Below are 11,855 nucleotides of genomic sequence, written 5' to 3' on the forward strand. Positions count from 1 at the left end.
AATGTAGCGAACGTTCCAGATTACAGAACAGTTTTTGGTGAATTTTTTTAAAGAGTTTTTGGTAAATAAAGTGGAGTAGACTTGCTACTTCTCAGATGACGGAAAATGTTGAAGTATCGTTTCTGCTTCAGCTCGGAGTCGCGGTTTAAGGAGAGAGGTAATGAAATACAACAGACACTGACAGGCCTCTGCGTCTGCCTTTCTCTGAAGAACTACTGAGCGGGAGGAGACAGMCRGGTGAGGAAAAACTGTTCTTATCTATCGATCCAGTATTTCTATCATACAGACATTAGGCTGTTGTTGTTGTGCTATAAGCTAGCTGCTAGCTAAAGCTTCTTTCCTGTATCGTTAATGATAGCAGTCATTCTTCAGTATTGTTTATGCTATAGGGGCACATCGCCCGTCCAAAACCGATCATCTCCATAATGTCCGAACTTCTAATTTCCTTTGCTGCATAATGTACATTTCATTTATTTCAGCGTTAGGTAAATGTATCTCGAAGGAGAGTAGCACTTAAATCAGGGGTGGGCAATCCTGGTCCTCAAGGGCCGGTGTCCTACAACTCTTAGATGTTTCCCTGGTCCAACACACTTGAATCCAACAGCTGAATCACCTCCTAAGTGCAATCAAGTTCTCCAGAGTCCTGCTAACGACCTCATTATTTGACTMAGGTGTGTTGAAGTTGAGACACATCTAAAAGTTGCAGGAGACCGGCCCTCCAGACCTGGAGTTGCCCACCCCTGTCCTAGACAGTGTCACTTATTGRTTTGTGACCATTAGCTAGCTCAGGGGTGGGCAATCCTGGTCCTCGAGGGCYGGTGTCCTGCAACTCATAGATGTCTCCCTGATAGAACACACCTGGATCCAATAGCTGAATCACCTCCTCAGTGCAGGCAGGTTCTCCAGAGTCCTGCTAACAACCTTATTATTTGACTCAGGTGTGTTGAAGTAGAGACACATCTAAAAGTTGCAGGAGACCGGCCCTCCAGGCCTGGAGTTGCCCACCCCTGACTTAAATAATAGTCCAACAAGAATATTCATTTAGAATTAAAAATAACTCACCCTGAATTACCATGATAGATATAATGAATGTAATATAAGCGTGTCATTAATGAAGGGGAAATAACTCAATTCAGACTCAGACTTTAAGTAATATTGTTATGTTGTGCTATGGACTGAAAAACATATTGGTTTAAACACAAGGGTAAATAATTGGTAGTGTGGTTTAATATAGTATTCTGATCATAATTCATTATGTTTTGCTTTTTTCAGTTCAAAGATGCCATGTAAAGAAAGACGTCAGAAACGAAACAGAAAGGATCTGCCAGAAGCAGCCAAAGGTAGTGGATCGTTGACCAACTGGGTCAGAACGAGTACCGCATGTAAGAACAAAAAGAAAATTAAGGTTCTTACCATGATCAACATGCAGTTTTTGGTAGTGAACAATATATTTAATATTACAAGGCAGCTGTTATGTTAAGATGTACTAAATCTAGTTGTATATCTCACAATTTGTATTTTATTATTGTTTATTAAACTCTGAAAGCTGTGTGATTTTAATATTCTGTCCTAAAATGCAGTTAGATGTGCCCTTTTCTTTGAGCACCTGCCTCTTTAGTGGTCTCTGCACAACCCTGAGTGAAAGTATGACGATTTTATGACGGGTGAAATAATTTTTTACAGTGTAACTTTACTTAAATGAGACCCCATAAAACGTGAGGCTGAATCACGAACAAACAGACGTAAAGAACTTTTGCTGAGGTTCGTACCCGTCGATCAGAGCGGCCCTGGCTGTGCGGGTTTTCCCTGGTTTGGTGTCATCTGGGTCAAACCAGCTCCCAACGTCGAACCTCTCTCTGGGGATTGAAACAGAAAAGTTCCTCCCTTCCACCAGAACCTTCCAGAAATTATCAAGTCCCTCTCCTGTGGGTAAAAAAACACAATATGTGGAGAGAAAATATTGTTTTAATTTTCAGTCACATACTCATATGTCTTCTTTACATTGCACATCTAACACAATCAAATCAAAAACAATACATCACAATTAAGACATGATCAGTATCAATAGATAATACAACTAATATTAAATATATAGAATATTCACTGGACTTGTTACTTCAAGTCAGAAGGAATGTACTTGTAAAATCAAATGATTACTTTAAAGCTTAATCTGCCAGTTTATAAACTCTAAATCCTTTAAGAGACTATAAAAAACTTAATGGTTAATTTTCTAACTGTAAATAACTCCAAACAAGCAGCCAGAACTACAATGGAGTCGTTTCAATCAAAACATTCTAATGGCCCAGTCAAAGTACGGACATAAAACACCTTGAAAATCTATGAAAGGACTAAAAAAAATTATTTTACAGAGAAGTGTGGACAAACACTTCAATTTGAAGATACACAAAAAATGTTTTTCTTTTAAAAAAAGTAATAAAAAAAACTTACAGAATTTTTCTTTTTGTTTATATGTTGCTGAGTAATGTAATTTTTTGGTTGCTGCTTGTAAACAAATATTTAATCTAAGCCTGTGCTGAAAGACAAAAATAATAAATAAATAATTTTAAATAAACGTTAATATAGACCTAATGTCTAGTGATTCTGTGATTAATGTAACAATATAATTAGAAGAAAAACAAAAATAGATTTTATTTCATGTCAATGGTTAACTATATTGATATGTTTAATAAACCTAAATATTATTACTAAAGGAGAAACTCTGAAATTATCTTTACCTCCTGGAAAGTTGCAGCCGATTCCCACCACAGCGACTCCATCCTCTGCTTCTTCCATCCTAAAAAACTCCAGAAAGTAAAAAAATTAAATCCTAAATCACGTTTTTATCCTCCAAAGTGTTAAAACAGCCGTCTGCTTKAACTCTGTTCAAAGTCACGGCTAAACGTTCGGTTTAGTAACGCCTGGATGCGCCGCAGCATCCATCCCTCTGGAGATGTTATCACGGCTGCTCTTATAGCAGCYACTTTATRAAACATTAATGACTGATTGTATATGTTGCCATGGAGACRAAGGATCCAGTAAATACATTTATGACAACCTGCAAGTGATGAGGCCAAGTTTAATCAACATGTTATACAATAGAGGCTGTGTTTTACTTAAACCTGCTGTAACAGAACAGGATATACTTTAATGATAAACCACTCCGTCCAATGTGTTAAATATTTAAAATATAAATATTTATAAATGTATACAATACATATTTTAAGAGTAATGTAATTAAAATGATAGAATTTCTTTTTAATTAATACTATAAACAAAGAATCATCTTGTTTTTGATTTTTACATTAAAATCTTAGTTTTTATGAGTTTCTGCCTTATAAACTAATTATTGTTTTAATACCTTGTTTGACAAAAATGACTGCTTTAATATTTATTTTTAATAGACAAATTCCAGCTATAAAAACTCACTTTTCAATTCAATCTACTTATTTTTAAACAAAACCAATAACTTGGAATATGTGGAAAAATATACTTCCATAAAAAAGTAAAAGATGTAAAAGTCCTACAGTAATAATAAATTATTTTAATAGAATATACTTTATTAATCACCAAAAGGAGATTGCTTATTAGTTGACAAGCTGTTTCATCCAGTAAAATGGTCCCCACAAGGCATCAAATACAGAACACACACCCACACACAATTATATTTTTTAGGTTTGATTCTGACTTTTTCCACATTTTTATTAAAAACTGATTGACATAAATTAACACAAACTAAAAATATGTTTTTAAAAAATTCAAAGCATCTTGTCTCAATTTGAAAAAGCAGTTTACTCCTTGATAAATTATGAATGAACTTTGATTAAACACATTTTTGGAAAACTGAGTACAATTTCAGATTACTACTAGAGTAGATGGAAAAAGAATCCCTTGAAAATAATCTTTTTGACATCATGAAGAAGAATAAAAGAATAGAAAAACATGTATCATACCTAGATCAAAATAAATGCAATAACAGAGATGAGAAACTGGATCACTGAGTTACAAGATCTCATTTCTAAACAGCCAGTTAGGATTCACAAATGGAGAAAAAAACAAACAGTAGTAAAAGCTCATAGAAGTAGGTATCCAAAATGTGTGATATTATTTGCCTGATGATTTGAAGCATTTTACAAAACAAACAGGAAATCAGGGGAAACCTTACACGTCACTTCAACTAAAATGCACTAAAACATGGAGATTTTTCATAAAAATGTGTACAAAAAAGCTGATAACAGAATAATTATTAGCCATCAACACATGTAGCTAATTATCGAGTTTAATTTTTTATAATCTTGTTAAAACATCAACGTCGTTCTTGTCTTCGTCTGTGGGAGACTTTTCGTTGACGATTGCTTCACTCAGCATGGTTACCACCTTTGATATTGTGGCGTTGGGATCCAACAACTTCACCAGAGGCACATTCACTCCTCTCTCCTGAAACATCATGTTCTGCAGAGTCATTGCCTGCATGGAGTCCATGCCTAAGGATGACAGAGGGGAGTCATCGCTCAGCTCACTCTGATCAATGCCTATTGTCTCGCTGAGCAGAGAGAAAACATATTCTTTTGGTGAGACAGAGTCACTTTGCTCGGTTTTAAACTCTTCCTCTTTGGATTTTTGGAAAGCCTCATTGACTAATGCAGAAAGACGTAAGGTCAAGGCTTTATTTTGAGAGAGGATGTTGTATCTGATGTTCCTAAAGTGAAACCTGCAGACAGCCTGCTGGGGCCGATTCAGGATGAGGCATTGCTCCAGGCTTTTATGGACTTCTGCAACACCCAACACCATCATCCCCTTTGCCTCCAGAAAGCGATGGAAGTGTTCCTTGTTCAGGAGCAGACCAAGGTTCAGAGCCCCCCAGTTGATGGACTGCCCAGGCAGCCCGAGTTTGCGCCTGAAGTGGCAGAACAAGTCAAGAAAAGAGTTGGCTGCTGCATAGTTTGTTTGGGATGCATTTCCAAGGAATGCTGAGATGGAGGAGAAACACACAAAGTAGTCCAGATGGCAGTGCTTTGTAGCATGGTGTAAATTTAACACCCCACTGACTTTGGGTTTAAAAACCTTCTCATAAAGGGTTCTGTTAAGGGTCTCGATCAGACCGTCATGGAGGACAACCGCACTGTGAAACACCCCTTTGATTGGGAAACCCTTAAACTTCTGCTGGATTTCAAGGATGACCTTGTGCACACCCTCAGAGACAGAAATGTCACACACCATGCTGGTGATGCTGTTTCCACATTGCTGCTGAATATTGAGTATTTCTTGCTGTATTTCTGCTGTGGGTTTGCTCCTGGAGAGAATCACGATGTACTCCCCTCCTCTTTGTGAGATAAACTTGACCGTTTCAAAGCCCAGGCCAGAGAGACCGCCTGTCACAAGGTACACCGCTCTCTTTCTGAACAACTGCTTCTTCACTGGTAGCAGCTGAATCTCAGTCAGTGTGGTCTTGTCATCTTTTTCCAAAGCAATCACAGCCAGTTTCTTTGAACTGAAGTATGATGATATCTGTGGTTTTACATCATTACTTTTAGATTTCACATTCTGAAAAGTGAAGTTTTCGATAACAAACTTCCTGCTGAAGTTCAGCGACTTCAGCCAGTGATAAATGTGAGGTGTGTATGCTCTCAGATAACCCTTTTGCAAAACAGTTTGCATCTGAACTGTTTGCACATGAACACTCTCCTTTATGTTTTGGCACAGGTCTTGAACAAGGAGGGTTTGCATTTGAGATTCACAGAGTACTACAACATGCCGAGCACCTGGGAAATCGCAAGTTTTCACAATGAGAGACTCATTGAATGGTGGCAGGATGACAAATGCATCCAACTGATTGACATCTGCAAAAGATCCATTACACTGTGTGCTTAAAATCACATTCCAACCAGATTTATGAGAAGTAAGTGCAAAGACTTTCACAATAGCTGAATCAGGGTTGGGGCAAATGATCCCCAGATTCTGTTTGGGTTTAGGCAAGATTCGATGAAGCATCTCCCAAGCCAACACAAAGTAGGAAACACAAGGCGTTTCTTGAAAATGTGTGAACCTCTTGATACTGTAGCACACGTCCTCTGGCACATGAATCTTACTAGCCGCTACAACTAGATAACAAGAGGCAATGTGATCCCCAACTTTGAGTTTTCTGACATCTTTTCCGACTGCAGTGACAGTACCGCTAAAGTCAAGCGCGATTAGCTCATGCTTCTGAGATGAGTGTTTGTTCCAGTAGAGCGTCTGACCAAAGTTTAGATGTGAGGCACTGACTGGAAAGTAATCAGATGAATGAACGCATATTTTACTTAGTCGAATTTCAACTGATGTGCCATTGATTGGATCCGTTTCCTCGTCGCAAGGAATGGCACTCAGTTGAGTCACCATATGCGCGTCAGCCGTCTGAAAGATGCAAGGTTTAGAAGTTGTGGAGGTGTAACTACTTTCTGTATGGTCAGTGTCTTCCAGTGGGGTTCGGACGACTGACGGTTTTAAGATCAGCCCGTCTTTTATGACCAATTCTGGGTACTTTTCACAAGGATGTGATCTCAGGACCACAGAGAGAGCTTTAATGTCCTCAGTAAAAATGGAGCCTATGTCAATCAGTTGAAACGAAAGATCAGGGATCTCTGCTGCAAAAGACCTGACCATTCCAGCCAGAGCAAAACCTGGACTTATGTGATCCACGGTGACGTCAGATGAGCGATAGGTCACTGCTCTGATGGCTTTGGGGAACTGAATCCACTTCAGCTCCTGGACAATTTGCCGGAAAATCTCACAGCAACTTGCAAGATTATGCAAAATGACATCTGGTGATTGTGATGTAAGATCTTCTTTGCCCCACAAAAACAACACTTCATCAAAGTTTTTCTTAATATCCGGAATGCTGAGGTTTGAAAGAAGAGATGGGAATCCATTGCTTAAAATATCCTTTGCATGTGTGAAGGAAACAAATCTAGATTCTTGGTCTAAATGCGGTTGTAGAGATTTTGAGATGCCTAAATGATCAGAGAACACCAAAGCCCTTGGAGGCTTTGAAGAAGTGGAGCTTTCAGGGACAATACTGAAGTCATTATGGTAGAAGTACTCTTCGACCACATGACATCGACTGCCGAGGTACTGGATTATCACATGCTTCACCTCAACCAACACTCTGCCTTCCTTATCTGCAAAGCAGCCACAAACCTCAAAGTGATCTACACCCACATCAGTTGCTCTCAGGTAGATAATCATCTCGTTCTGCAAGGGTTCAAACACAGCAAGACTCCCTATTTTGGCAGGAAACCCCGGTCTGCCTGCAAATATATGCTCAACGGTGACGGGGAGAAGTTGCATTAAGTAATCCAACACAACAGGATGAATGCAGTAGTCATGCAAATGTGGTCGGAGCTCTTCTGGAACTGAAACAGCTGCAAAGGCCTCCTTTAGAGCCTCACCATAGTGCACATTTTCTTTATTCTGGAAGACATCACCATACTGGAAGCCACCTTGAGAAAGATATCCATAAAACTCCTGAAAACTCACAACAGAGGTGCATCTTTTAGAGATCGAGCTTACTGAAATGGCTTGTTCCTCAGTCTGCCTCTCTCCCTTTAGAACCACCGTGCCTGAAGCATAGACCATCGAAGAAGAAAATACTTTGAAGCCAGTTTCTTTTCCTTTCTGCTCTACTTGGACCTTCATTTCAGCAGAGTTCTGTGTCAAAATAAATGGGCTGTGAAACTTGACACTGAGATGCAGCGAGCTCAGGGACACTTTTGGTTTAGTGGTGGCCATGACCGACGCCAGACCCAACTCTGCGTAGAAGGCGCCGGGAATGATAGGTATGTTATTATGCCTGTGCTCCTTCAAGTAGAAGGTTGAGTCAGATGTTAAGGAACAGCTGAAAATATTGCTTTCACTTCCAGTCTGACAGAGAACAGGATGAAAACTTGCTTTATTGTTCTGGGCAGCTCTGATGATCACATCTCTATTGGAACAGTCAAACTGGTACTTTGGGAAAAACAGTGGCGTTGTCTCATAGCCTTTGTAGAAGATGGTCCAATCTACCTGAATGCCCAGTTCGAACAACTTGGAAACAACTGAGATGACTGATTCATGATCTTTCTCGGGTTCCACTGAGGCAACAACTGCTACGTTTTTTTGAAGAGTTTCCATAATGTTTCTTTGCAGTGCTCTTCTTGGCCCTATCTCTACAAATACTACACCTTTCTTCCCTTTAGCTGCTGACCTCAAAGCTTGCTCAAAAGCAACGGGCTCACGGATGTTCCTCGCCCAGTATTCACCCGTGCAGAAATCTCTGATCTCAGCTTCCCTTCCTGTAACTGTCGAGAACAACTCCGTGTCAAGCTCATTCTTATGCAAGGTGCCAATTGTGTCCCTGATTTCCTGGAGAATTGGGTCCATCATGTAACTATGGTAAGCAACAGGGACATCGAGCACATGGAGGAAGAGATTCTGATTGTTTGATGAGTTGCTTAGCTCTTTTAGGAGGCTCTCGATTGCATCTGCTTCTCCTGAGAGAGTGCAGGACTGTGGGCTATTAAAGGCTGCAATGCCAAGTCTTCCAGAATATTTAGGGAGGATTGAAGCCACATCTGATACAGCCATGTTGCTGACCACAAGCATTTTACCACCAGAAACTTTCCCTTGAAGGGAGCTGCGGAAGAATATGACTTTCACAGCGTCTTTGAGAGACAAGAGGCCGGAGCAGTGAGCGGCAGCAACTTCACCAACCGAATGACCGAGCACAGCATCAGGTTTGACACCCCAGTGCCTGAGAAGGGTGTTAACCCCAACCTGAATGGCAAAGAGGAGAGGCTGGACAACATCTGGGTTTTTGATATCACTCCTTTCAAACTCACTCTCAAGTGTGTCCAGGATGTTTAGGGAGCTCATCCTTTGGAAAATGTGAGTGATTTCTTTGATTTTTTCTCTGAATACAGGCTGGTTTTTCAATAGCTGCTTACACATGCCGTGGTAAGTGACACCATTTCCGCAGAAGATAAACACTAATCTTGGATCTGAGAGAGCCAAGCTGACGTTTTTGCCAGCACTGGCTATGAGCTTCTCCTTTAGATCACCTACAGATGAAACCGCAATGGCCTTTCTGTATTTATGCTTTTGGTGACTTCTCCTGCAGGCTGATGTGTACAAAGCAGAACCAAGATCTATGGTGACACCATCCACCAACTGTTTTATGGTGTCTTCTATCGTTAGAGTCAGAGATTTCTGTGAATTTGCTGACAGGACAAAGTATTTCACCTGCTTCTCCCTGCTATGTTTTTTTAAGCTTGTCTGCATGTGCTGTTTGACGATGGCATGTGCATTCGTTCCCCCAAAACCAAAGTTGTTCACCCCTGCAACCCTCGCTGTGGTAGATTCCCATTTCTCAATGTTCGTGGGAATTTTAATATTCAGGGATTTGGTATCGACACTGGAAGTTTCATCAGAGTAGAAAACAGATGGGACGATAGTTTCATGCTTCATCATCAGCAGAACTTTAATTAGTCCGGCCACTCCTGCTGCTGACTCCGTGTGTCCGATGTTGCTCTTCACCGAGCCGATCCACAGAGTCCCCGACCCGGAAGGTCTGGCTTTGGCGATGACGTTGGAGATGCTTCCTGCCTCTGTTGGGTCTCCCACTGGGGTTCCAGTCCCATGGGCCTCGATGTACTGGACATTGGCAATGTCAGTGTCTGAGTAGGTTCTGCGCAGCAGTTCCTCTTGTTGAGTCATGGAGGGCTTAGTAATCGGACTGACAGCGTGTCCATCTTGGTTGACTGCAGTTTTACTGATGATTCCCCAGATGTGGTCATGGTCTTGAAGAGCCTTCAAATTGAAAACGGGACCAGGATGAAACAAAAAATGAGGAAAAGAACATTGTGTAAACGTTTTATAGGGTCAAATATTCATGGGATTAGGAAAATTGCTAGCTGTAATTTTTAAATCCAACACAACTTGTATAATGTGTTAGCTAGTCCAGTGGAATAAAGTTGACATGTAGTTAGATAGGTTGCATATTTTATTCACTATAATTAATTGTCAAAGGTTGGGTGCATTTATAAAACTATCAAAAAATCTTAAACATCGAGATCTTAATATCAGAAGTTAATATTATTGGACATTGGTAAAATAGAATCCGTTTCTTTAATCACTCTACAAACCTTCACCTTTTTCAGTGGCTTCAGGAGAACCACCCCACAGCCCTCTCCTCTCCCGTAGCCGTCTGCTCTGTTGGAGAATGGCTTGCTCGTCCCTTCAGGTGAAATCATCTTGGCCTTGCTGAGCGCCACAAACACTCTTGGCTCAATGATGCAGTTAACGCCTCCACAAACAGCCATTTCACAATCGCCTGGACAAGATAAATCTTATAAATAGCATCAATAATAAAGCTGCCTGTTGATTTGGCAGGTGAACCACTGCTGCAGGACAGACCTTGTTTAATGGCCTGGCAGGCGAGATGAAGAGCCACAAGTGAGGAAGAGCAGGCGCAGTCTATGGCGAGTGACGGTCCGGTGAAGTTAAAGATGTAGGAGACTCTGTTGGCTGCGATGCTCATGGCGAGTCCTGTTCCGGTCCAGTGGTTGATCACAGTTGGGTGCACATGTGCAGCATTAGTCTCGTAGTCTCTGTTCATTATTCCTACCATAGAAGAAGAAAAAGAATTATCTCAGCATCTGTTTGTCTGAATAGTTTAAATAAAAACGTTAAAGGGGAGCTATTATGCAAAATTCACATCTTGCACATTTGTAAACTTCCATTTGGGTCTTTATGCTTCTAAAATCACACCAGCTGTTTTTTTTTTCCAATAAATTACTAAATAGATTTTTTTCCCCCACCCAAAACCTTAAAGTTACAATGCACTGTTACCAGGCAACCCATGCGGAACTCAGCCAGTTACCTAGCAACCCAAGTGGAACTCAGTCCATCACCTAGCAACCCAAGAGGAGCTCTAGCACGTTTGGTCAGCAGGTTTTACTGCTGTATGCACTGTACAATGGCTGCTGGAAAAGACAAGTGTTTTATTGTTGACATATTATCCAGAAACCACTTTCTGGATCCTTATTGATTGTGCGGGAAGCTCTACTTCTGCTTTTCAAACATATATAATTATATCATTTTGTATCTGTTTGCGGCCATTTTCATGTGCAAGTGTAAACGTTGAGTTTGGGGGCGTGGCCAGCAGCAGCTTATTTGCATTTAAGGTGATAAGAAGCCTTAAAACAGCTCAAAATATTCAGAACTGACCAGATTAAAATCTCATTATCTGAGATGATTTATTGCAAAAAATATAATGAAAATGTTTTGTATAGCACAGGGGTCCCCAAACTACGGCCCGCGGGCCGGATCCGGCCCGCCTCCACATTTGGTCCGGCCCCCTGAACAATACCAGAGAGAATTCAGATTTCTTTTCATATACCGTATTTTTCCGGTTTATATGTGGAATTTTCTTCAACCACCAGGGGGCTCTTTAGCAGGAAGTGTGTCCTGTAAACTGTGGGTGTTTTGTTTTGCATGGTGCATTGCTGCCATCTGTTGGACTTTTAGGGAACTGCTTTACTTTTATTTTTATTTAATCAGTGCGGTTGTTTGCTAGCGGTGGAGCAGATGAACACACGTGTCTGTTATGAACGCCGCATTCCGGTCGAGTTCTTCGAAGCAATGCCTGTAAGTAGCAGCTTAGACTTCAAAACGAGCCTTTATGTTAACATATGATAAAAGAAGTAACTTGTTTATTGAATTAGTTTTGGAAATACCTGCGGGCGATTTGATTATGTGCTACGTCATTGCTAACTAGCAGGCTGCTAAGATTTCTCAGGTCGTTACATAGCATTGCCGCTCATAGCATTCTGAGGTAGCCGTTG

At 40.7% G+C, this 11,855-nt stretch overlaps 1 protein-coding gene across 2 annotated transcripts in view; it reads right to left on the reverse strand.

Moving 5' to 3' along the window:
• Positions 1 to 3,699: 3,699 nt before the first annotated feature.
• LOC103456785 (phthiocerol synthesis polyketide synthase type I PpsD-like) overlaps positions 3,700 to 11,855 on the reverse strand; it is an 11,344-nt gene continuing 3,188 nt past the window's right edge. The window contains exons 4-6 of one of the 2 annotated variants that reach the window (XM_008396533.2): positions 10,426 to 10,632; positions 10,161 to 10,342; positions 3,700 to 9,819 (exon numbers count right to left, since the gene is read on the reverse strand). In XM_008396533.2, coding sequence (XP_008394755.1) covers positions 4,285 to 9,819; positions 10,161 to 10,342; positions 10,426 to 10,632 — 5,924 coding nt within the window. In that variant the 3' untranslated portion in view covers positions 3,700 to 4,284. Of the gene's footprint in view, positions 9,820 to 10,154; positions 10,343 to 10,425; positions 10,633 to 11,855 lie in introns of both variants that reach the window. The other variant, XM_008396532.2, reaches the window with a different exon arrangement.

The sequence above is a fragment of the Poecilia reticulata genome, linkage group LG20 (assembly GCF_000633615.1).
Source record: "Poecilia reticulata strain Guanapo linkage group LG20, Guppy_female_1.0+MT, whole genome shotgun sequence".
In the NCBI taxonomy this organism is placed as follows: domain Eukaryota; kingdom Metazoa; phylum Chordata; class Actinopteri; order Cyprinodontiformes; family Poeciliidae; genus Poecilia; species Poecilia reticulata.